The 27,784-nt window shown below is 40.7% G+C and overlaps 1 protein-coding gene across 7 annotated transcripts in view; it reads left to right on the top strand.

The window, feature by feature from the left end:
- LOC108789127 (pre-B-cell leukemia transcription factor 1) overlaps nt 1-27,784 on the top strand; it is a 150,662-nt gene that overhangs the window by 120,644 nt on the left and 2,234 nt on the right. The window contains exons 6-9 of one of the 7 annotated variants that reach the window (XM_018559059.1): nt 881-1,040; nt 10,197-10,268; nt 16,335-16,447; nt 20,006-20,095. In XM_018559059.1, coding sequence (XP_018414561.1) covers nt 881-1,040; nt 10,197-10,268; nt 16,335-16,447; nt 20,006-20,095 — 435 coding nt within the window. The remainder of the gene's footprint in view (nt 1-880; nt 1,041-10,196; nt 10,269-16,334; nt 16,448-20,005; nt 20,096-27,784) is intronic. The other 6 variants (XM_018559061.1, XM_018559060.1, XM_018559062.1 and 3 more) reach the window with 6 other exon arrangements.

Here is a 27,784-nt window from a genome sequence, read left to right on the forward strand (position 1 = left end):
CATTATAAAAAGTTATTTAGTTTACCCTTACCCACTCCTACTTGCTTTAGGTCGCTTTCTTAGTTTAGCAATAAGAGCCAAATAAGCCTATAATTGGGAAGAGTCTCTGTATACAGAGGTTTTTACTAAACAAAAAGTAATTACAGTTCCAAATTAAACAAAAAATTCCAAAGAGAAGAAAGATAATCCTACAGGTGAAACTCGAATAATTAGAATATCGTGCAAAGTTCATTTATTTCACTAATGCAACTTAAAAGGAGAAACTAACATATGAGATAGACTCATTACATGCAAAGCAATATAATTCAAGCCGTGATTTGTCATAATTGTGATGATTATGGCTTACAGCTCATGAAAACCCCAAGAACCCCAAATCCACAACCTCAAAAAAGTAGATTATTACATGCAATCAATAAAACAAGGATTGTACATAGAACAATATCGAACCTCTGAAAAGTACAAGCATGCATATGTACTCAGTACTTGGTTTGGGCCCCTTTTGCAGCAATTACTGCCATTACTTTTGCACGATATTCTAATTATTCGAGTTTCACCTGTATATCTCTTGTACAATCAATGCTTGTGTCTGAGTAGAAAGAAGTATAGATATTGTGATGTACGAAGGGAGTAAACTAAAGTAAAGTGGGAAAGGGCCAACAATTGAAAATCCTGGTGACTGAAGAATACAACCAATACAATATTGCAATGGGCAATATCTGTTGTATTGGCCAGAAACTGGGAACGTGCACATGCTCTGTTTATCGACGACATACATCCGTGTTGTCTTGTGTACATAGGGCATTTTCTTCTTTTTCCAACTTTACAAGCTGTAATATAACAACTGCAGTTTAAATCAAAATCTTTCTTGTGCTCTCTGTAGGTATCAAACTGGTTCGGAAATAAGCGAATCCGCTACAAGAAGAACATAGGTAAATTCCAAGAGGAAGCCAATATTTATGCTGCCAAAACAGCTGTGACTGCTACCAATGTGTCAGTTCACGGAAGTCAAGCCAATTCGCCCTCAACTCCCAGTTCTGCTGGTTAGTTTGTTTTTTTGTTTTGTTTTGTTTCCTGCAGTTTTATTATTTTTTATCTCCAGTGTTTCCTTACTATGCTCTCTTTGTCCATTTTTTTTCTACGTCCATGCTTTCATACGTTTGCTGCCTCTCCTACTTTTTCATTGTCTTCTGCGTCCCTCTATCCCCTTCATTCTTTTCTTTTTTTCCTTTCTGTTTATTTTTTTTTTTTTTTAGTTTTTTTTATTTTTTATTTGCATTCCCCGGCTTGTCCCAATTATCCCCCCGTTGTGTCTTTTTTCAGAAATGACCTCAATGTTTGGTGTGGTTTTTTTGTTTTTGTTTTTTCAATCCATTTTTATTCCAGTAATATTGGGGTTTGAGTTATTAAAGCCTCCCAATTTGGCCCTCAGCAGCTTCCATTTTGTAAAAAACGTAACGGGTGATATGTATGTCACACATTATTGCAGCCCTGTGTTAAGTGTTTAATTGCTGACCTTTATAAAGTGTGCCTGTGAGGACACATTTTGAGTTTGAGGAAATACTGAACCAAAAACCACCTAGCTAATGTCTTGATAACTGGTATGACAATACTAGCGCTATTGAGCTTGAGTATCTAATATTGTTACCATATTAAGATTCAGTCTCCAAAGACAAGTCTTCCTAAACTGAAATCTCCATATGGACACCAGCAATGCACTTCCGGAGTGTTCACATATAGTCTGACAGTGATGGGTAACACAACAAACTGTGCAAATGGAACCAAAGTATTTGTTCCTCCACTTATATTTCTTTCATGCGGATGGCGAAGAGCTCTACTACAGCGTTGGGCTGCAACCAAATGCTACAGTAAAAGCCAGTGGAGGGCAATGTGAGGAGCTTCGGTATATGAGAAATGTTGACTTTTGTTGGTTTTAGGAATGATGATCCATAGCTTCACATTAAGGCTTATTATGCTGATAATGTAATAAATCCTCGGCTCTTGAGGTTTACTGGTTTTACTTAATTTATTTACACACTTTTACTTTTGCTGCATTTAAGGTAAAGCTGAACTCCAGCCAAATGGCTAAGTGCACCATTCAGATAGAAATGTGGGGGCTGTTTTTACTGGGGATGCACCGATACCAAGTACTGTACTCGGTACAAGTACATGTACAGATACTTTTCCAGCTCCAAGACTAGACAAAAATTCAAAAGTTATACAGCTGCCATTTTTAGGAGCACACGGAGCTCCAGGGATTTGTGAATCCCTGTTTTAATGTATGATTTTGTTTTTATAAATATAAATAAAGGGATGCACCGATACCATCTTTGCAAGTACAAGTGCTGATGCTTGCCCAAGTACTGATGCTTGCCCAAGTACTTACAGATGCTTGCCCAAGTACTTACAGATGCTTGCCCAAGTACTTACAGATGCTTGCCCAAGTACTTACAGATACATTTTTGTTTATTGTCATGTGACCGTTTTTCTAAAACAATATTTACTAATGATTTCAGGACAGTGGTGGAGCGCCAGAGCCAAGTCCCAGCTGCAACCGTTGCAACCCTGGTAGTTCTCATGAAAATGCTAAGTATCGGCACTGGTACTCAAAGTATCTGTGCATCCCTTGTTTTTACCTTCCAAAGGTTTTGTAATTTTTTCCGCCCATTCATGAGAAATACACAGATCTGGCAGAAAACAGCCAAATTGGTGACCTGAATAATCTCTACTGCAGTTAAGCAGTACAGCCTGGTCACCTTCTTGCCCGGAGTCTGTGATTGGATGATAGAGCAGCAGCAGACTGATGAGATCATAACTTTCCTACTGTGAACATCCTTTTTTTTTAATACCGTACAAGTAGAGGGGGATTACAGAGGCTGATATTAGAACACATTTAAGTACTTAATTAAAAAAATTGTTTGTTAATTAATTCATAGCTGCATTAAATGTCTTTTATATCCGTCCGTAATCCAGCTTTTAAGAAACGGATTTCAATACTGCAAAAATAAAATACTATTTATTATATTTAAAGGGTACTTTAAGAGGAGATGAACTGTGCAATTTCGTAAAAGTGAAGTACAAATCACTGGCACCTCGCCAGAAGGACCGTGCACGGCCTCAGAGCGTTGGATTATTTATGCCGTGAAAATAAAATGATGACAACTCGATGCAACACCTGGAATGCTAACCGTTTCTTTGCAAACACACAGGCATTTGCTGAGACAATATAAAATGTGTTTTCCCACCTTTATTGAGGAAAACTGCATGTTTTTTTTTTTTTTGTGAACAGCAGTTGCAATTTTTATTACACATTTAACTAAATGTACAAACTATAAGACTTGTTAGACTTCTGCTGTCACTGAAAGAGTTGGGAAGCTACCGCTGAAGGTGACATCTCCAAAATTCCTATAGTTGGATCTCCACCGAATTGTCCTAAACTCCATCTGAATGATCTGTGTAATTTAATGCCGTAGGCTGCACAATAATTAGATCTCTGTAGTTGATCACTTGTTGATGTCATCATTAAGTCATTTGGCTAATGAAATCTCCAGGAATTGATTCAGGGATTGTTGGCAACTCTCCAGTAAAGAGATTAAGGATGAAGCAATGGGGAATTGTGTATAGCAGGGATAGAGGTTATGGATGATGGGCGACGAGGGAGAGAAGCAGGTTTGACGATCTGGGCTCTGGGGGGGGGGGGGAGAAGCATATACAGATATAGCACAGGAATGATTGTGTGACTATCATTAGATTTAGATTATATAGCTGAACAGAGAAGTCACTTTTTTCCTTGTAAAATGCTTAAAGAGCATATTCCATTGTGCTTTATTATTGAGGGGTGTTGCATCGTTTTTTCGGTCAAAAACCTTGGCGGTTTGCAGCTTGCTTTGGTGCCCTCCGTCATCTTTTTGCGGGTTTACAAAATGCTCCCCCAATACATTTGTTTTTTGTATTTTTGTTATGCTTTAGTTCAACTAACAACTAAATTGCAATCTGCCCAGAGTTTTAGGCTGGCCAAACACTGATCGTGTAACACTCGATTCCCCCATCCATGATAAACAGACAGGCTATTGTATTCTGACAGTACACCAAACAGTGAATGCAGCTAATGGGCTGCGGTCACTGTACGGCTGAGAATTTTCAGACCAGCTCTTTCGTCCGAAAAATCATCTGTTATCGTGCGGAAGGGTGCTACACACCACACGCTCAAATTTCAGGTGAGCCCACCCCAGAGCACATAAACCTCCATTAGCTCATTACACTCCAGTCTCTTTAGACTCAACCCCTTATTCCTGACAATTAACCACCCCTAGGGCCCATTTGCACTACATCCAGATTACCTCCAGACAAGACTGTTTTGTCCTATTTTGTCTGGTCTGGAATGCACTGGAACGCATAAAAAAATTAATGGAACGCACTGAAACACACCTGTAAAACCATTTTAAGCTAAAAAAAAATTATATATACATATTCTTAACAAGCCCACATTGACCTCTGTAGCTGCTGCACTCTGGAAGAATTCACCCTTGAAAGTCACATCTGAAGTTTTTTTACTTTCACCTATGTAGTTTGAATCCCCCTCCCTGCGGTGACTTGCCAGACATTTTCTCTATGATGTAAACAAGGAACACGTTTGCAGGAAAAGGAAAGTGAAGGAAAAGTTCTGAGACCAGACTTTTGTATGCTTCTGTTGTGACCTCTGAGGATGAACTTCGTGTCAGAGATCAGTGAGGGCTTGTTTTTAAATGTTATTTTGCTTGTTAAGATTATGTAAATATTTCAACGTACACTGAATGCCGAACTTTATACTAACCTAGCCTTAACGCTGACCCCTACACTGTTGAATATTCTTCTTCTCATTCTTAAAGTGACATTAAAGTCACATCTCCCCCCCCCCCCCATGCTGCTTTAAGGACTTGCCTTAAATGATGGTTCTTGATCCGATCATCATCTTCTTCCCAGTAGTTTTCAGGAGTCCCTCCAGTGCTGGTGCTGACTGCAGTGTCTTCAGTATCGCACGGTGTCTGTGCACGCTGCTGGGCTGCGTGCATCGACTTACCCTGTGTCTCCTCTTTTCCCGGCCGAAGATCTCTACTGCGCATGTGCTCGCCCCATGATCCTTCACAGCCGCCTTAAGAATGTTCAGATCTTCGGACGGGAGCGAGTGGCAGAGACACAGGTAAGTAATAACCTGTTTGGTAACTTTATTTTTTTAAATGTTTTGCATATGTCTACTGCTCGATAGCAGTAAATATTTGCAAAAAAAGACGGTTAAATTCTACTTTAAGCTTTTATCAGGAAAAGTGACTCTTTGAAGGAATGTGTGTATTGGGTTCCCTGATTCTCTAGTTTAAGGATAAATGCACCTTCTGTGCAGAGCTTTAGCTGTCATTGTCTTTGTAGGTGGCACAAAACCAAAATGAACCTCTGTACCTTTTATTAAAGAGACCAGTAAGGTACCCTTTGGAGCCTGAATGAGAGAAGTGTGTGGGCTGCCATTGCTGAGCATGTTCTAAAAATGCTACTTGTATTGCCATTACATTGAGGTATACTATTTTTAAAGAAGAACTCAAGGCAAAAGTTTGGGTTAACTGCCCGTTTTGGTCTAGGGAGAAAAATAGGAAGGGTATACTTGCCCGATCTTCCAAGCCAGCCAGAGGACAGCTCTGAGCTAATATTCATTCCTGTTTCAGGTCGGTGACAGGAAAATAAGTAATTGGATCAGCATGACAGCCATGTTATATAACTAAAAGCTTAAGTGTAGGCATACCCACTAAACTGCCATGGCCTCCCAAAACCATCTTTATGCTGATGACACCCAAATCTCTCTCTCGACGACTCAGCTCACCCCCTCTGTCTCTTCACGTATCACTAACCTACTCATTGACATATCTGCATGGATGTCACTCCACTTCCTCAAACTCAATCAGTCCAAAACTCAGTTTCTAATATATGCTCCTCTCCTCCGTGTTCCCTCCTCCAACTTCTCCATCACACTCAACAACACTGCAATCGACCCCGTCCCATCAAGCCAGGGTGCTCAGTGTAGTCCTTGATTCTGAGCTCTCCTTTCAGCCCCACATCTCATCACTATCTAAAGCTAGCCGACTCAACCTCTTTAACATATCTAAAGCTCAACGCTTTTTAAAAACCCCGCAAAGCTCCTGATTCACTCACTTGTAATCTCTCGACTACTGTAACTCCTTTCTTGCTGGCCTACCACTCAACAGGCCATCCCCCCCTCCCCTCATTCTCTCATTGATGATGCTGCCAGATTAATCCACCTTATCCACCGTTCAGTGTCTGCATTCAATCTCTCCACTGGCTCCCAATTGCCCAAAGAATAAAATTCAAAATACTATCAACATACAAAGCCATCTACAACTTTGTCCCCAACTACATCTTGAACCTTGTCTCAAAATATCACCCAAATCGTCCTTTCAAGACCTTCAGCTCTCTCGTCACCTCCAGGACTTCTCCAGAGTGTCTCCCACCCACTGGGAACTCCCTATCCCAATCTGTCCGCTTATCTCCTACTCTGTCCACCTTTTAGGCAATCCTTGAAAACTCATCTCTTCAGGGAAGCCTATGCTACCTCAACATAACTGCCCTTTTACTTCTTCCACAAACTCAATCTAAACATGTATTACCTTTTGTACCACTTGCCCCTCCTACTAGATTGTAAGCTCTCACGAGCAGGGCCCTCCTAACGCTATTGTACTGAGATTGTATTGTAACTGTACTGTCCTCCCCCCCCTATTTTGTAAAGTGCTGCACAAACTGTTGGCGCTATATAAATCATGTATAATAACAATAGTTTTGTGTATTTCTTCCAGATCTGTGCAGTAATGCAGTGTGAAACTTTATCTCTGTGTAGGAGTTTCCTGTATTACAGGCCAATCATTGCTGCCCTCTCTCCTTGTGCAGGGTGACTGGTCTTGTATCCACCCCCTCATGTAGTTTTCTGCAGGTAGCCTGTAGTGGGTGGCCTTTTGGGGTCCCTCCCTCAGCCAAGATATGTGCAGTATAGTGATGAAGCCACTGCTATGTTTACAAGCTAATATCTGGGATGGCAAAGGCGTTTGGTGCATACAAAGTGGATTTTTATCCTCTTTGGCTAATCCGGAATACATTTTAATGAAAGTGTTTGTGCCCGGAGTTCAGCTTTTAGTATTTCATACATGACCCTTATTTTGACAACTTTTTTTGTTATAACTGTTGACTTCGTATAATACAATACGCCTGTTTTCTTTACTGTAGATTCATAGGGATACATTTGGTATCACTGTGTTTAAGGTAGCTGCATATTTGCCTTCACTAGTGCTAAGCTTGTCTCATTTATTTTATATATTTGTTGTGCCATGTATCAAAGCTTCAGCCTCATTTTCTTATGTTACTACACTGTTGATTTCCTTGAATCAATCATTCTAAATACAAGCTATCATACTGCACTCATCCACCAATCACTCTCTTATTGTTAGGTGTCCCCTGTCTGATCTATCTCTTCCTCTGTATAAGCCAGGCAGCTCCTAGCATCTTTACACACAGGCATCCCAGAATTTGAGTGAGTTTGCTGGCACATTTCGTGCTTTCATTTTGTTTAGTGGGATTAACATATGCTCTCTGCAATATGCATTCCTGCATTTGTTAGCTCGATGACAGGTATATGGTGCTTTAATAAACATAAATAAGAATTTGCTTCTCTCAACAAAAAAAAAATCTGTCAGTGTAATTAGGAAAATGGGCAAATTTAGAGAACAGGAGGTTTCTATTTAAATACACATTTATGTTTCCAATAAGGCTGCCACTTGAGAATAGATTTGATCCTTATGGTAGTGTTACTGCATGCGATGGATACACCAGAAAGGGTTGATACTACGAAGAGGGCACATTCTGAAGCAGCACAGCTATTCTAGTAGGCTCGGATTAGCACTGCTAGAACTAGTGCACAGAAGAGGAAAGGGAGAAAAAGAAAATGACCCCCATAATGGGTGAATTTTATAATAATAATAATGAGCAGCAGATTAAAACAACCAAACCCAAATCGATTTTTTTTTTTTATCAACTTTTCGTGGTTCAGAGGCCACCCATTGGTTGAGTTTCGACTGATTGTGGAGTTTCGAACAGTGTATCTATTGCATCTCTGGGACAGGAAGTGAGACGGAAATGGCAAAAAATTATTCTCTACCATGTCCAAAACTTAAAAAAAGAGTTTGTCATATACATACACTTTAAACTTGGCATTACACCAACTGAGTTTCGGCTAGTTCTTGATGAACCAGCCAAAATTAGATCAGTGGGTGACTCTGTCTGCTGCCTCCTGTCCGACATCATGCAAATGAAAATAGCAAAGAGCTGGCAGAAAATTGTCGGCTAAACAGCTCCCGCAGTTATTCAAAATACAATATCCCACAACGGGATATTGCTCCATCCACACTCTTCAGCAAGGAAGGAGAATCGGATTTTATTCTATTTAGCCTGCAGGCTGAATAACAAAAATCTACGGATGCATGGCCAGCCTAAGCAGAGACTTCAAATCACAGAATAAGAACGTTTCTGGAAAGGTAGGGTTGCGGCCAAAAGTATGAGTTTCAGTCGGGTACACAGAGAAACTTTTGGTTATGGTAAGGGTTTTTTTTCTGTATTATCAGGTCTTTTCCATGATGATCCTTCCTTTGACCTATTCTCATGATCTTTAATATCTATTGATTTATTTAATCCTTCCTGCAAATGTGATAAAGGCCAAAGCTGCCAGCTCCTTCCTTGCCATGGATCCTTCTGTGCTTCCTAGAGCAATGTTTTCCATTACCATGAAAATCTGTGTTGTCCATTGGTCATGCATTATTTACATGGCAAGGTGGGTTAGTGGAAGACGGTGCTGAGAGTCTCAATTATGAAATATTCTAGAATAGGAAAATTGTGCTTCCACGCAGGAGATGCATCTTCTTTGCTCCATTCCTGGATTCTTACAGATGCCAGGAATGGTCCAACAGTGTACAGTGCACTGAAAATGTACCACAGGCAGTGTACACTATTTAAAATGTAGCAAGGAGTGGAGGGGAATGTTTTTTCATCTTTTGTTTCTTTTTTAAAGCACGAGACATGAAAAATTCGGATGGCCTTATTCCTGTGGCCATATTCTGTAGGATATAGATTTTCATGTTATGACCCACCATTACGGAGCCATCTCCATGTCATGTTTTCATCATCACGGCTAGGGCAATACATTTTGTGTGTGGTGCATCACAGATTAAAGCATTTTAGAAACCACCTTCCCAAGAAGTGGAAGTACTGTTAGGAATAGTCATAACTTTTTTTCTTTTTTACTGGTAGCGGTCTAGGACCTTACAGATCAGTAATAAGTTCAAAGGAATCATGGTAATCTCCCTTTAGAAAATCTATTGTTTGCAAAAAGAGGAGGGTCATGTTGGGCAGATAGATTCGTATCCAGGTTGGTTTCTGGCCTGCAGATAACAATGATAGTTCTTTGTTCTTTGTGCATTTTATTCCATAAAACATGGATTTAGGAGCTTTTGTTAAACAACAAGCATGGTTTTTGTAAAGCCATCTAAAACGGCTATAGTTTTCTTGAGTGAAAGTGATCGCAAATATTCACAAAAACACAACATAAGGCGGAGAGGGGCTCTTACTGCAAAGGTTACCAAGATGCTCAGAACTCCCAGTCTTGGTGTAAAATCTATACAGCAGTTATCAGTTGTATGAACATCTTGCTATGTAGCCCAAGCACAATAGTCTCCTGGTACAAGCAGACCTCCTCAGAGGTCAATGCATTTGAATGAATGTCTAGGCAGGGCCAAATTTCTGTTATTTGGATCCGTTGGCCATGCTGTGCGGCCTTTTTCTCTGCAGAGTTCTATACATTTCATATATTTTAAATAAGTGTATTTTACATGTTGTAATTTTTTTTTTTTTTTTTTTATGTAAATGTTTGAACAAGAAAGAAATGTAAGGGTATCGTGATATACGAGGCACTTTGTTATCCATTAAAGTTTTCTGTTACCCCCCCATCTTTTTATATTTGAAGACTACAAAAAGTTTATGCAATAGTCATTTGATCAATCGGTTTGCAGCTGTACACATTGCTCACTAACCCTGCAGTTAAATGCTTTTTTCCTTCTTATGCTGAGCTCAGGGCTGATATCCTTGAAATTGCTGGTTTTGTGTTGTGTTTCATTCAGGAAACAAACAGACGGAACGCGGGGCATTGCAACCACAAAACAAAGTGCAGTTCCTGTCACCACAGAACCTCGGTTAGTACGCATGGTCTTCAGGACACGTGCACGTCCGTTTGGTTTCAGTTTCGTGGCTATTTTGTGGTTTCCATCGTCGGTGTTAACATTTTATTTTGGGTGCTTATTTTAATTTCCATCCATTTTGTGTCAGTCCATGGTTCAGTTTTGGTGTTCGGAGGATACTGAATTAAAAGGTAGACTATACAGAAAAGAATACGAAAGAAACACAAATATACAAAATTACACAGTTAATAGTTTGTGGCATTTTACAAAACTTATGACAGAGGTGCAACCATGATGCTACGGTAAACTCCCCATTATCCGGCATTCAAGCAATGGTCACTCTAAAACAATCTGGTCTGTTCAGTGGGCGGGTACAATAGACAACCTGCTATTGGCTATTTTAATTTAAATTAAAGAATCGAAGGCTGGCTATTGCACCCGCCCACTGAGCAGAGAAGCATACCTGACAGAAATTTCTCTGTCAGGTCCACTCCTCTGCTCAGTAGGAGGGAACTATAACCAGCCTGCTCTTGCAATTTGAAATAGCCAATAGCAGGCTGGCTATTGTACCCACCCACTGAGTAGAAGAGCGGACCGGAGAGAGAACTTTGGCTGCTATTGCAATTTGAAATAGCCAATAGCAGTCAGGTTATTTCATCAGAATATGATGGTTTGTCTGGTTACATCACATTTTTATGTTGTGTACTTGTTTGCCTAAATATCTCCCTTGGTAATCGTGATCATTTTTATGAATTGTAATTGGTGTGTTTTGTGACTGTAGCTGTTTCTTTTTTTAGTATTCAGTATTATTTATTGGAGAAAATGTAAAGGGATTTTTTTTTTTACACATTGTAAATGTTTTATCACGTTCTGCTTAGATTGTTCTTGAACTGTTGTCTCCTTGGTCACACTTAAGTTTCTTGTTGGTTCTCATTTGTGATTGGCTGCCTAATCTGCTTTGCCACTTACCTGCCCCTAGGCATGAGCTCCTGTTTGCCCAGTAGCCTTTTTAAACCTGGATTGAGAGACCTAAATTCTGTGGGGAGAGGCAGATGCCCCCTCGCCAGCTGTTCTCATTGGAACTTGTATTGTTCCAAACCTTAATCCCCACCCTCCAAAATGTGACGTGGACAGCATCTACCTACACCATGCTCTTGCTCCCCTTTCTGTAGGAATAAGCACGAACTTTGAACAAAGTATTTATGACAGCGCTGTACTAGAGCAGGCCTTCTTAAACTTTCTCCACTCGTGACCCCTTTTTGGCTGGGGAAATTTTTACGTATAGAGAAAAGGAGAGGAGATTGTGTTCTGTAGTCCCGTCTTAGGGTGGCAATGCATACATACAGTATGAGGAGCAATATTGTGACCTTAGAACATGAAGTGTATAGCTGCCAGGATCACCGGGTGAAAATTATTTTAAAAAGAAAAATAATGCAGCTACCACATCTAAGCACTGGTAAGCACAGTCACAGGTTTCTCTAGCTGGATATAATTGCTTATATCAGGGTCCACCCTTGAGTCTCCCTATATCTAGTAAATTGACCACCTCTAAAGAAGTTAATGAAGGTAGAATCAGAGTTATAACCAGTGAGGAAAAAAAAAATTCTACTTCAATATCACTTTAAATTTTGTATTATAACAATTTTAGGAACCAAAATCATAAGTCTCTTAGCTGCTTAGTAATGCAATGCCATGAGCAGTGATGTGTAACATATAGTAGCCAGGGCTGTATTTCAACACTATGGTGCCCTAAGTACACCGGAGTAATGACACCCTTTTGTATACCCAAGGTGTCATGTGATTATTTTAGCAAGAGCTGCTTGTTAAGGCTCCATTCACACATAGCAATAGTGTTTTTCGTGTGAAAAACGAAACCACGCAAATGTTAACAAACGTGCGGATTCCACACGTTTGTGGCTATTACTATAGCTGGAACATGCGCCATAAAATCGCACCTGCACTCTTTTTGCGGGACCCCACAATAGACTGAACAATAAACATTGCAATGCATTTTTGTTATGTTTAGTGCAATTCAGTTGGCTGTTTGAATAGAGCCTAATAGAGTGCATGCTGACTCCTCACAACATCCCCTGCACTCCCTTATGCCTACAGTTCTCTCTGGATTTATCCATAGGTATGCAAAGGTGAGCAAAAGAAACATAGGAAAAAAAGTTATCCTAATTTATCAATTTTGAGCCTTAGTGCTACCCCCTTTAACCCTACTGCTCTAGGCACTGACCCATGAGTGCTATTATGGTAAATACAGCCCTCACAGTAGCAAATGTCAACCATTAAAACACCTAAAGGCCCACTAAAATCTAGGTGCTACTGGGTTCTGCACTTTACTCACGGTATCTGAACTATTTCATCTCCATGAAATATACACTGCAGTTGTCAGTGTGTCTGCATTTTTAAAGGAGAACTCTGAGGTGAATGTCACTCAACCTCATAGTTCGAGCTAACGTGCGACAATGAAACTCACACGATGGCTCCAATAGATCAGGAAGTGAGCGAACACATACCGTCGCTCCCTCACTTCTCGATCATGTCCCTGCAGAGAGCCGTGACTCATTCCCACTCCGATCCTCCAATGCTGACTTACGGACGGGGGAGGGGGCGGGTACAGCTGGCTCTGCCTCTAGATAGGCAGAGCCAGCTGTCAATCACGCAGCTGGGTGGATCTCCACAGTAATGTTGGGATCCGTCCCGGGTTGTGACGGTCTCCGTATACCGTGAGCTGTAGCTCGCGATATACTGAGCTTTGGGACACGGGAGGAGGCTGGTTTATGTCCTCCCGTGACCCTTAGGAGAACTATGGGGAAAAATGCTTACCATAGTTTGCTTTTGCATGCATTATACATTTTTGTTTTGGCCAATGAAGGTGAAATAAAGTATAGGTTGCAACAGGGTAGGGACTTGTTGTCATGCTCTAAAACACACAAAAATGCATGTTACGTGCATTTTTCATGCTCTCCCATTGAAGTCTGCGGGGCTAAAAACCCACCAAAAAAAAAAAAGCACCAACACTATTTTTAAAGTTGCATGAAAGCTCGTTGCATAGGTGTGGATGGGCCCCTATAGAAAATAAAGCATTCCCTTTTGTTGTGCATTGTCGCACACAACAACCAAAACACTTAAACTCACACAGGTGTGGATGAGGACTTATACCGGATTTTTTTGTTTATTGCTACTTCACGTACTTTGTAAAAGTGTCTTTTTCTATAAATTAGAATAAATGGTTTATGTTGGGCAGTTAAAATCTCCACTTTTGTTAAAGAAGAACTCTGGGTAAAAAAATGGTATTAACCCTTGCAGTGGGGCTACCTTCAAAAATAGCAAAGAAATACCCAATCTTCTGAGCCTCCTTGCTCTTAGACCAGCCCCTCCCGCCTCACTCCGCTACATCGGTCTAAAGTCCCAGAGTCATCGCGTTCTATACGGAGTGTATAGGATGTGAGGACGCCAAGAAACATACCCTTGCTGCAGTGGAGGAGGAAACGAGCAGGAGGGAACGCTGTTACATCCGGCCGGCTTGGAGGATAAGGTTGAGTATATCTTTGTAACCTAGACACAAACAAGCACATAACTTAACCCTGCAGTGTGTGGGTAACCTCACTGCAAGGGTTAATAGGAATTTTACCTGAAATTCTGCATTAAGAAAAAAAAGACTCCTCCCAGACCAATTGTATGCACTTCTAGGATTTTAGTAGACTTTGTTGCATATTTTTATCTACTTTTGTATTATGTAGAAACTGAAACAGGACATTGCATTAACTTTCTCAGAAGACTAACTGAGAGAATTTCTGTTATAATCACACAGCCCTCTATAAGAAAATACCTGCACATTGGCATCCCTTAAGAAGTGCAAACCACTGACTAAGAATGGGGATACCTAAAATTTTACTTGAAAGTGTATCTAAATTGTGGTCTTTGTCACTGCTGGAGGGATTAACCCTCTCCTTTTTCTGGTGACCATTGTCACTGCGACTTGAAGTAAGAATCCCAAATTTTAACTATTAACCAAAATGGAAATCGGGGGAAATCTTTCAATGGTAACTTTTCAGTGGGTATTTCTATCCCTTAGGATATGTTCTCACTTCCTGTTGGCTCTACAGTATAATAAAATTAAAGGGCATTGTTGGGATAGAAGTTTGTGAGGTACCATTTCTGATTTTGTATTTGAAGATGTCCGTTAGCTCTATTCTTGCTTTTCTACCAATAGTGACCCAGAAAAGCAACCTTTGGTGCCTTAATGCCGGATATGTACATTTTTATCTAGGTCAGTGACCTATGAAGCAGGGGAAGGATCAGGATGACAGCCATGATGTTTGCACCTTCAAAACTTCCAAGTCAGCAATGATCTCCCTCTGATTCCCATCTTGGCAGTTTCCTCTTTCAATAATAAAATAGTTTGTGTCCAAATTATATATGTTACTTGGTAAAAGCCGAGTGGAAGATGGTGACCTGATCAGTTTAGTTAAAAATGTACATTTGATTGGGTTGATTTTGCCGTTGAGAGTCCATTGTTGTTGGCTTTCATTAGCCAAACTATGCAGCTGGAAATCTTTACATGTTTTTCAGTGACTTGATGGCCTTTTTTCTTCTTCGTGTCTGACTACTTGTCTGCTGAACATTGTAAGGAACATGTCTGGATTTTGAGAATTTTTGGAAGTGCGAGAACAATACATATTTATATCTAAGAAACAAAACTTATTGTTTTGTTTTTGTATACATATACTACGTGCCTTTATGAATTTGATTAGAAGTTTAAGAAGTATACTGTGGACATGGAGTGTGTGTATAATATGTAAGCCAGATGGAGCCGGTCAGTTGAATCTGAGAGTCGGGGTGCTTGAAAAACATAGGCACCCACAGCAGTGTCAGCAGTGTCATTTCCAGCATACCTATTCCTGGTATTAATCTATAAGTTGATAATATATTGGCTTATTTATTACAGATTTAAAACTTTTAGATGGATCAAAACTGAGATTTAATGTCCTGTCATGAATTGGATGGATTTGTGTTTTGGTTGTTGTGTATATGTGATCTTTCTTTATTTCTTTTTTAATCTATGGTAAACTGACATGTTCTTGATGTGCTATTAAAGAGAACATAGCTCAAAAGCATCATACATTGCAGTACCTTACAGTCTAAAAGGATTACAGCTGTAAGTCAATCCGCAGGAATAAAAAGCCAGTTCTGCCAAATGTGTCTACCCATGATTATATTTAATGGAAAATACCAATGTTGTTGGTATAAACTGCCTCATTCTGGCCCCAAAACAAATGTTTCTGCACCAGACAGTTGGGTGGTGGCCACAACAGATATTTAAATTTATCAGACTGGGTTTTGTGCATGTTTAGTAGTCTACTTTGGGTATTTTCGGATGTAGCTCATTGGCTGTGTAAAGATATAGAATTGACTTGTTTGTCACATATATTTTCGCCCTATGAAAGCATACAGCATCCTCTTACAGGATTGGCATGCACTCATGTGTAGCATTTTTTACTCTTTAGACTCTGCAATACAAAATGATCCATTCAGTACATTTTTGTGCCCATCTTTTAAAAATATTATCTTGAACTTAAAAATTGAACTCCTCCTAATTTCAATGGAAACTGAATAATTAAGCTTAAGCTTTACAATGATAGAAATAGTTTAATCTAGAATGACCTTGCAGTATGAGGTCAAGGTCCATTATAACTGGTCTATCAACAAAAGGCCATGTTGGTGACTCCAATTCTGGTGCTCAAACAAGTATGACTTCCTCCATGTTGGTGCTAATTCAGTGAACAAATCCTTCAAACTAACATAGCCTAGAACATTCAGTCTGAGAATAACTAATCCTCCTAGTACTAAATATGGCCTCAGTTCACCTGTTGCTCTCTCCTCCCATTTTATGCTTATGTAACCTTTTCTCATACTGTTTTTTTTTCTTTTACTTACCTTATACTAACTTGTTTCTCACAACCTTCTTTCACCTGCCTGTTTCGCCCCAAACTGTGCATGTCAGACCTCTTCTCTTTGGGGTTTGAGCTTCCTTCTCGCTATGATTCAGGTGCCTCACTCTTTCCTTTCCAGGTTCTTCCACTTCTTTTAACATGCCAAACTCTGGAGATTTGTTCATGAACGTGCAGTCTCTCAATGGAGATTCTTACCAAGGTGCCCAAGTTGGAGCCAACGTACAGTCACAGGTAGGGATCGTCCGATGATTTGCCAATTGGAAAAGCCATTGGTCACATGCTCATGAGAGTAGGATGGTGGTAGTCATATGCTTATGTATATGGATAGTCTTGGACATGTCCACACAAATTGAGAAAATGGTTGGCTGACTGGTCAGGGCTTTCACATTCTCTTCACTGGTCTTGGATTTCACTGACTGGCTCCTGAATTGACTATTTGTCCACTCCAAGAGAAAATTATTAGTTTTATGACCGTAAAAACTGCTTGCCTCATATGCACGGTGAAGGTGGTGGTAGTGTTGTTGTTGTCATTATAAACGGATATTGTTAGTTGCATGGCCAATATTGATAGGTTGTTGGTCACATCATCAGTAGCGGAGGAAGTTTGTGGGTCATTTATAGACCGGGCAACCGTTATTAATGTACTCACAGTTGCAATGTCATTTTTTTCTTGCCTTGGTTGCCGAGTTCAGTTTTTCACATTTGTTGTTACGTTGTTGGCATTTGTTGTGCAAGAGATGGCACACCCTCAAGAGTGCTTAAACCATAGCTTTGCATGCAGGGAGTGTATTTGGAAAATATGATTGAGCTTACTGAAGTGTGAAATGGTATATTAGTATTTGGCCCTTTTTCTGTGCCCAGAGCATCGTCAGCTTGTGTAGTAGCTGCAAAGTTTGTTTTGCATTGGTAAGTAGTGCACTATGATGGCAAATCTCATCACCCTTTCTAAAGCATAAAAAGAACCTGTTTTATTTCAAGTTGTTAGACACCACCTAGAGCCTCATTGAAGGCACGTAAATGATGTGCTTTAACGCTTTCTCCTGGGTGTTGTAGTTGAAACACAGTTAAACTTAAATGCCCCGTTAAAGATGATCTTTTTCCTGTCTCCATGTTCTATCCATTGCATCTCTTCCCTGAATTCTGCTCTTGGAAATTTGTTTTTCTCATTCCTCATATGAAATATGAACAATCATCTATAGAGCTTGAATAGTGATTAATGCAAGCTTATTGCAACTATCTAAAATTTTCTGAGATAATGCCCTTGTCCTTTTTACAGGCCCTTCGTACCTAATAGTTTGTCATTATGATGTTGTGAAGACCCTAACAATGGTGCATTGATGGGGGAAAAAATAAGAATTGCATATGGGGGAAAAATAGTTGTAATTCAATTTCATCAACGCTAAAGGAGGTTGATGTTGAGACGTTATCCAGTTCTGAGATTTCACAGCTCTGCCACCCCACACAGCCCTCTCTGGAAGGGGAGGGGACCTGAATTTTCTCTGTGGCTGTTCAGTGTCAGTGACACTTACAGGTCTCCTCCAATCTGTGTCTGGACAGTTAAAGGAGAAGTAACAGACTGATGAGATCATCTCTGTCACTCTGATTTCTCCTCTTATCAGCATGCTCCTTGCACTGCAGCACAACTGAGTGGTTCCTTGTTCTGCTTCTTCCTCTCCTCTCTGAGTTCTGCTGTACAGGGACTGCAAGAGGCTGACACCAAGTTAGATTCAGGCACTTACACTGCTTGCAGTTATATATAATATATATTTTGACCTATTCACCTTATATATATTTTGTGTGTGTATGTGTGTGTATATATAATAACAAAGTGGAAGCAACGGGGAACAGCAACTCAGCCACAAAGTGGTAGGCCATGTAAAATGACAGCGGGGACAGCGCACGCTGAAGCGCGGCGAGTCAATAGCTACAGATCTCCAAACTTCATGTGGCCTTCAGATTGGCACAACAACAGTGCGTAGAGAGCTTCATGGAATGTGTTGAGCAGCTGCATCCAAGCCTTACAACACTGAGTGCAATGCAAAGCGTCGGATGCAGTGGTGTAAAGCACACCGCCACTGGACTCTAAGGAAGTGGAGACGTGTTCTCTGGAGTGACGAATCACGCTTCTGTCTGGCAATCTGATGGACGTGTCTGGGTTTGGCGGTTGCCAGGAGAACAGTACTTGCCTGCCTGCATTGTGCCAAGTGTAAAGTTTGGTGGAGGGGGGATTATGGTGTGGGGTTGTTTTTCAGGGGTTGGGCTTGGCCCCTTAGTTCTAGTGGAGGGAACTCTTAAGGCATCAGCATACCAAGACATTTTGGACAATTTCATGCTCCCAACTTTGTGGGAACAGTTTGGGGATGGCCCCTTCCTGTTCCAACAGTGCACAAAGCGAGGTCCAGAAAGACATGGGCGAGCGAGTTTGGGGTGGAGGAACTTGACTGGCCTGCACAGAGTCCTGACCTCAACTCAATAGAACACCTTTGGAATGAATTGGAGCGGACACTGCGAGCCAGTCCTTCTCGTCCAACATCAGTACCTGACCTCACAAATGTGCTTCTGGAAGAATGGTTAAACATTCCCATGGACACACTGCTAAACTTTGTGGACACCTTCCCAGAAGAGTTGTAGCTGTTATATCTGCACAGGGTGGGCCAACTCAATACTGAACTATACCGGACTAAGACTGGGACGCCATTAAAGTGCATGTGGGTGTAAAGGCAGGCGTCTCAATACTTTTGGTAATATAGTGTAGGACGAGGTCACACTTTTGCGTTGCATTAATGCACATTAACACACATTACACGTGTTAGTGCATTGTGGTGCCCTTTATTTCAAATGGTGCCCAAACGTGACTTAACGCAACGCCCAAATACAACGTGTGAATGGGCCCTTAACGATGTAATATTAATACAGAGCTGCATTATTTGTGCATTTTATATCTGCCTAGAGTTCTGTAAAGGAACTTAAAAAAAAAACGTCAGTATTATATATTCCTTATGGCAAACAAGATGAGTTATTTTTCTCTGCATCTAGACCTAGATCATTCATTACCCATAACAGAGAACGCCATTATGCAGTGTGTTCCTAAGCACTTTATAGAGTTCTATAAAACATAGGTCAGTGGGGCTCATTGAACCTTATGGAGAAAACACTGGGCATTGTTCATCAGCCATTAGAGTGAACAATTAATGGAAAGTAATAGGAGTTTTGACTAATGCTCTGTTTAGTGTTCCTTCAATGATCGCTGTTGGCTGAGCTGCAGGAAAACTGCTATGAATAATAATGGTGATTTCAGTCAAAGTGGTGGCTGCTGTAGGCTGCTGAAGGTTAACTTTATTTGTTCCATTATTATAATTCATGATTTTTATCCCTTTCTCTTCCATGTTTCCGTATGCTAGATGCACATGTTTTTTCCATTGTATACGTTTTACCTTACCATTAACTTCCAGGCTATATTTGCTGTGTTATTTGTACTTCAATGTCATTTATTTTACTTTCTTCCCTTTAATGCTTTCTCCTTTATCTATGAGGCTTTAACTATTGTCTTCCCTGCTATCGACCCAAAGTTATTTATGCCTCAAAGCATCCCTCACCTTGTTTTGTTTTACTGTAATGTGCATCTATTGTGTGCATCGTTCTCATCATCCTCTGTATGTTATATTTCTGATTTGAGGTCTTGCTGTCTCTCCTCCTGTGGCGGTCTTTGTCCCCGTCTGTATTATGACTCCTAACCTTACCCCCTATTGAAGAACTCTGTCCTCACCATTATTACGGTCTGTCTTCCAGGTGGATACCCTTCGCCATGTTATCAGTCAGACAGGCGGATACAGTGAGACTCTGACAGCAAATCAGATGTACAGTCCGCAGGGCATCAGTGTAAGCAAAGAAACCTCTTGTTTCCTCTGTTTTTTTTTCCCCCCAATTATTTCAGGTCCACGGGGCCTCGGCTGCCACATTGCACACACTCCTCTCCCTTTCATGGCCACCTATTTTGCTTTGTGCCGGTGACGCCAGCGGCCAGCGCTCTACCAACAAATGATGCTCCATGCAGGCAGCTGGAGCCCAAGCCTGTCACTGACAATCAGCTTCCTTGTGCCACCTGCGGCCACTTACAGTCAGCTGAGGGAAACAGCCAAACAGGTGACACATAGCGTGGCCACAGCAGTGCGAGCATGGAATCCATCTGGGTTAACCCATTTAATGTCGCTCCAAGTGTATGAATGGATTCATTACAGTAACACTTGCTTGGCCCAATGTCACATTTTTACTATGACCTAGTGCGTTTCATACAATGATGTGTATTCTTTTTATATATCGCGTACACAGGTTGTGCACGGACGATATATATGTTATTTTCTGTAACCTATTCCACAGCACATCTATGTAGCTGCTCTGCAGCCGCACATACTTACATGGAAGTATTTGTGTGTTTTTGTTGGAGGGCGACAGAAAGGAGCAAATATTCCTGGCAGTGCTCGCGGCTGGGAATGACATGTAAATTCATAGCGACAAGCCGTGTCGTATGGAGTGAAATCAATAAGACAGACACAGGGAGAGCGGCTGCAGATTTGGGACAGCAATCCAAATACATTTCTCAGATCAGCCATCCACCATCCAAAGGCCGTGACAGAGGGAGGGAGGAGGGGGAGATCTGACATAAACACAGAAATAACACAAGATGCACACAATGCCGCGGGAGGAGAAAGCCGCATGTTTACATAGGTAGACCGTTATTTTTATTATTTTCACTCTTGTGTTTGGTAAAGGAGAGCTATATGTAAATGAAGGATACACGTGATGCACATGGACAAATGTGCAAAGTGACAGAAATCCCTTTCGATTAGAGTTTGTGAGGCGGCCTTCTCAATGAGCAATTTTCTACGTCGTGTTAATTAAACGTTGATTGAGATTTTAGCTGATTTACATCTAAGGTTCCATAAAATGACTACCATCATTACAAAAAATGCTTCAGAAAATGAGATTCTCAGCTTTTTGCTATGGAGAGGCAATTAGCTTTCATTTACCTTTCATTTAGATGTGCATGTATTAATGAGCATGCACAGTGGTTTTAAAGGCCAAGTCCACCTGAAATGATGTCATGCATGGATTTTATAGCTGAAACCCCTTTATTTATACAAAGAACAGTAATGTACCATACCAGCCAGTCAAATATCTGGTTTAAGCAGCTAAATGAAGGGGATGCTAATGAGGGCTGATTTCTGGCTGGCTTCTGCACATCATGGCGCATGTTATATGCCAGCAAAGTTTATATTCTTCCCTTACAACTTTTGTGTATTATAGGGTATCTAAACCCAAGAATGGAAATGTTATATGCTGCAGCTTACTACTCCTTAGATGTGGAGAATGCCTTATTTGTGTGTTTTCCAGGCTCTTGTTTTTAAATTATTATTAATCTGATGATCCTGATAGTAACACACTTCCTGTCCTAGGGTGACACTCACTGTACTAGGCAGCCTTGTCGCCCTAGGCTGATCTCCTGATTTGGCCTTAAATACCCCCCTGTCCTCATTGCCAAAACATAGGAGGGGGGAAGTGTTATGTAATTCACAGAAGACAACTAGGGAGAGCCAGTTTATTTGAAATGTGTACCTAGCCTAATAAAAACACTAATGCGGCCACCACCTTTAATTTAAGGGCTGGTGAGCTGCAATATATTACATTTTGGTTTTTGGGCATAGACACACTTTAAATTTTATAAACTATGTAGAACTAAGCTGAACTATGGATAGTGTTCTTCCATGATATAAAAACGTAATTGTAGATGAAAGAATTGTATGCAAGACATGCTTTCTGTCACCTCCCAGGGTGTTTCCACTGTTGGGAGCATGATGGGGGTTTTCCCCCATCAAAGAATCTTATTTTATCTTTGTTCATCCCTGCCTCAGCAAGATGAATAGAAAGCGGGATGAAAATATACAACCCATCAGATTGCTAAGGATCCCAACACCTCCTATAGGTTGAACCCTCTATAGGTTGAACTCGAGGGACTTGTCTTTTTTCAACCTGACTAGCTATGTAGCTATGTAACCTTTCCCATATAGTCCACTGATACAGTCCTTCACACTCTGTCCTTAGGGAGGTTATCATACAATTGCCTGCTCCATCTAAAGCAGGGACGGATGTGAACAATTTAGTGGTCCCAAAATAGTGGTGCCATATGAAGGTATAAAGAAAACGTTCAATCTGGAATGCTGCTGGCAGTTAGTGTAGTTTACAGGAAGCCGCTGTGAATTGATGTAATATTTGATGGCACTGAGAATAAGAATTCTCGTATGTAATGTGTACATTAAAATGGCTGGATTGATTGATTTTGTTAAAGTATGATCTAGTATGGAAAGGCTTAAAAATGGATCTCTTAGTAATGTTATATTTTGCATGAATACAATCACGGCTTGTCAATATACAGAAACATTTTAATATTTCAAAAAAGTTCCATCACTGAAATGCAATCCTTGAGCTCCAGTCAAGTGATTGGGCTGCTGCAGGCAGGAGATCAGTCTGTCTCCTCTCCCCTTGTGATCAGACTGTACATTGTAACTCTGTAGCAACTCAACAATGTGATCTGCTCCAGCAGAGACTGATCTGTGTTATACATTTGTAAACACCTCTAAGAACTGCACAGATACCAGGATTTACAAGATTGTGTCATCTCTGAGCCATCATACCAATCCAAAAAGTGGATGCTGACTCTGACTGATGTAGGAAGAAAGATGGCACAGTTAAAGTAGATGAAGGCTTTGTCAGCGGAAGTACTATGATCTCTGTGGGATGAAAAGTACCAAAAAGCATCCACATAACGTAAAAAAATATATCTGATGCATGGTACATCTTAACATACAGTTGAAATACAGTAAACTCTGTTTGGTATTCAACTAACCAGAACTCTCATCTAACCAGAAAAAAAAAATCCCCGGTGCTCTTACTGTTATGCTGATCTGCGGCATGTATTATCCCGGAAATGATTGTCTATTTGTCCTAATTTGCTTTTGATTACTGCATTTCAATATTAATATAAAGTCAATACAGAGTTTATGATATGGTATAGTACGGGTTATGGCATAAGACCTATTTTTAATAGTAACTCTCAAGCAAACAGAAACTACATTTATCTGGAATCTACCAATCCCCCTGGATGCCGGATAACGGGGAGTTTACTGTACATGCATGTAAACGGCCTAGGTTGCCAAAGGATTTGTAATTCTGTTAAGCTAGTGTTTTGATCCACCAATGCAGGTTTCATAGCTTGCAAAGTGCTAAGCTGTCCATACACATATAGATTTTCTGCAGATTTTCTATGGTCAGTTGGAAAAAGTGCAACAGATTCCTCCATCTATGCTAAACTATGTGGATGGAGGAATCTCCCACTGGGCCAAGCTTCATTCTCTTGCTAGTCGGCCCCGCTGGTTCTCAAAATACCTGAACAATCTGATTGGATGCAGGTGTTCTATCAAAGATTGTGACTGGGTGGGAATGTGGGACTGGTTACGTGGACACACATTTTAACATAACCCCGCCCACTTTCCGGCGGTGGAATATGTGACCGGCAGAAGGTGAAGAATTCCAACACTTTCTCAGCTGTTCCAGGGCAGATCTGCATCGCAGATGGTATGTGCAGGAGAACCGATCTGCCATGGAACAGCTGATCGGTCCTGAAATGTGACTTTGTGAGTGCGATCTCACATTCCACAAAGCAGGATAGAAGTGAGATTTCAGGACCGATCAGCTGTTCCAGGGCAGATCGGTTCTCCTGCACATACCATCTACGATGCAGATCTGCCCTGGAACAGTCACATATTGCACAGCTAAATAAAGTGGGCGGGATTACGTTACAATGTGTGACCACGTCGCCGGTCACACACTCTAACGCAGTCACAAACTTTGATAGAACACCGGCATTGTTCACGTGTTTTAAGAGCCAGCGGGGCCGACTAGCAAGGTACTGAAGCTTGGCCTTGTGGGAGATTCCTCCATCCACACAGTTTAGCGTAGATGGAGGAATCTGTTGCACTTTTTCCATCTGACCATAGAAAATGTGCAGATAATCTATAGGTATATGGCCAGCTTTAGAGTGACGGCACTGCTGCCCCTCCTTCCTCTGATCTTGCTGTGCATGAGTGTAGGAAAATAATATAAAGATAAGCATGACATCTCTGGAGCATGCACATTCAAAATCAAGTCAGCAGTGGCATCTGCCATATTTCAGTTCTGGCAGGTTCTTTGTCATGCGTAAGCCAGATGCTGTTATGAAAAGCAGACCCTGCAAAGCATGGAATCGGCTATGTTTTCTAAAATTATAAATGACCTATAATAACTTTCAATGCTTTTGACTAGTCGCTCCATCCCTTGCATCCCCAGTGCGCTCTTTGTTTGTTCACAATGACCCCACATAACATGAAGTGTCATTTGTGTGCATTAAAGAGACGCTAAAGGGAAAGAAACAGATGATCCTGTGACATGGCAATTACAGTTGTGAGAGAGATGGGACGCAAGAGAGGAGGGGACAAGGCCAGGCCACTGTGATTATAGAGAGTGGCCGCTACTAAATGATAGGCTGGGAAATAAGAGGTTGCCAGGTTCTTCACAGAGGTGGATCCAGAAATTCAGTCAGTGTCCTTGAATCAAGAAATGTACAGCAGTAAGAAGAGACCTCACCTTTTCATATAGCTGCAACAGAATTACAGAGCAAAGCTGAATATGTTGTGTAGTCCCTGCAGACAGCTGTGAGAAACAGAAAAGGTGAGACATAGAAAGCAGCCAATACTGACTTTGATAGGTCAGAATATTATTTATTTTTTCTTTTACGCCTATAAGAACCAATACACAATTTTGGTTGCAAACCACTAAAGCTTTTTCTTTACGTCTTTTTCTTTTTTTGTCATGGTAAAGAAAAACTGTAATGGTCTTAGTTCCATTCTATTGTACTTAAAATATTTGAATGGTACACTATTTTATAGTACTAAGGTCCTGTTAGGCTGGCCTTATATAATTCAAACCTTAGATGGAGCCATCCAGGGGATTAGCTACTGCTATGGAAAATTTAAGTGAATGTGCCAATTTGGGCTTGAGTTATTGAGCTCTGTAAAACATTTGGCTTTTTAAAGCAAAGGAGCAAAAGAGAAAACGCGAAAGAGCCAAGAGCTCCACCTGCTGTCTGAAGACTAAATATTCATATGCAATATTTCTTATTTACCTGTTTGAAAATGATTTAAGAAAAGTTGTGAACATAATAAAGGAAATATGGAGAAATCTTTACATTCCTAATAAGCAAAATAATAGTTCTGAAAACTAAAGCATATTAAATGGTAAGTCCTGTAATTACGAATATGTTAAGATGGGTGGAGGCTGGTGGGCCGTATCACCCCCCTACCTCATCTAGCTCTTAGAGTCTGAGCAACAGAATCTTCCATCAATAGTTCTCAGCTCTGAACGCGTGAGCCTTGTAGTCATATGCCCCTCATTGCACTGGGAAACTCCTTCCTCTCTCCTGCATAATGGGGAAAAAGAGACTCCAACACTGACTTTTTCAATTGGTGATTAATCTCACTAGAATATCTGTAAACTGAAAACAGTATTTCCTGAACTGATTGATAGGACAGGATAGAAATTCGGGTGCCGACTGTTTTAAAGGTGCAGTCACAAGGGCTGCCGTTCTTGTTTCAGGTCAGTGTCATGCTAGGTAGCAAAGCCAGGATCAGAATGACAGCCTTCCATATTTCTGTCATTAAAGCGGACCTTTACACTCAAAAATCATATTCTACCAATGCATCCCTCTATGTATGATGATAAATAATAACATAGACATGCCAGGTGTAAAATGCTGTGATAATGAAATACTTACAGAGCATTCGCTTCATGCTTTGAAAGGGCAAAATTACCAGTTTGGCAAAGCAATGCACACTCGGATTGCCTTGTGATCAGCAGAGCATTGCTGGGAAATCTCATCTGTAAACTCACCAGATCTCAGGGAAAGGCATTTTCTCCCCTGAGATGATGTGCATGGTCACATGTCCTAGTCACATGTGCCAGTAATCCAGGAAGTAATAGGAGAGCTAGTAATCCGCCCTTATAAACATGGCTACTGTCAGAAGCCTGGGGAAGAAAAGAGAAATAAGGTATGCAAAGAATACAAAGACGGCAATGATCTAGAAGTATGTGTTTGTAGATTGTCATTACTAAACATTTCTAAAGGTGCCGTTATTTGCTGTTATTTTAAAGATAAGAGTAAAGGTCCACTTTAAGGGTTCCTTTTAAGCTTAACTTCATTACCAAGTGCGTTATTATTAAGCTTTTGTGACCATTGTAAGGGATCATGTAGGCAGGTTTCGTTTTAAGTTAGGTGTAGCTTTCCTTTGTTTATTATACAGGATTTATATACAGCCAACAGTTTGCACAGTTCTTTACACAATGGAGGGAGACAGTGCAATACAATTTCAATACAGGAGAGTTAGGAGGTCCTGTTCATAAAAGCTTACAATCTATTAGGAGGTTTATAGTTTGGTTCCTCAGGTTTTCATATTCCCTTTGACTTCAACGGGGTAGTGTAGATGACTGTTAATCGGCTGCGCTTGACCGGCTTTGTGTTGTGTTTGGATGCATCTGATCCTATTGCGTTCATTTGAATGGCAAGGAAAGCAGGTCAGATGCTGCATTTTGCCGTTGAATACATGCATTTTGATTTAACACCGTGTTTGCATGGAAACGGCTGCATTGTTAAGAACACCCTTCTATATGAGCCCTTACAATTTATTTACTGTTATAAAGAGTGTTTTACTAGCTAGATGAATAGGGCTTGGGTAATAATCATTCAGCATTCCCTCTTTACAGCAACAAGCTCAGAGAAATCTTTTTTATAGCAGAACTTTGTTAAGCTAACATGGTTCATCTGGTTAGCAGTGTCTAGATGACAGTGATCACCACTGAGCAGCAGATGTCCTCAGCTCCCAGACATTTAAGTATGTAAGCAGAAGTAGTGTTTATTACTCTTTCATTGTGCACAAGGCTATCTGCCGAAGTAAAATGTCTCTTCTCTGCATACGGGGGTACAGGTACTCATAAAAATATCAGAGATCACACAGGGACTTGTGTACACACCTACACATGCACAATCGCACACATACACACAAAGGTTGAACTTGATGGACCTGTGTCTTTATTCAACCTTAAATACTTTGCACAATGCCTAACCTTAAAATTTACAAAGTACAGCTTTGCCATGTTTATCGCTTTGGTCCACAGCTGTGTACATTACCTACCATAACTAAAATTTGTAAAGCAATATTTATGATTTTATGTTGGCCCCTTATAGTGCTGGGGCCCATGTTTTGGATGTATTCATTTGGGGCTGTTGGCTAGCAAGCACACTTATGACTTGATTTGCATCAAACGGCAGCCTTTCTGGTACCTTGTAGTGTTGTCAATTTCCTAATCCTGTGGTAGGCAACCTGAGCACTACAGCTGTTGTGGAACTACAAATCCCATGAAATATTGCAAGACTGACAGCCACAGATCTGACCCCCATAGGCAGAGGCATGATGTGATTTTTAA

Source organism: Nanorana parkeri, unplaced genomic scaffold, assembly GCF_000935625.1.
Source record: "Nanorana parkeri isolate BGI_ZX_2015 unplaced genomic scaffold, ASM93562v1 scaffold378, whole genome shotgun sequence".
Taxonomy (NCBI): domain Eukaryota; kingdom Metazoa; phylum Chordata; class Amphibia; order Anura; family Dicroglossidae; genus Nanorana; species Nanorana parkeri.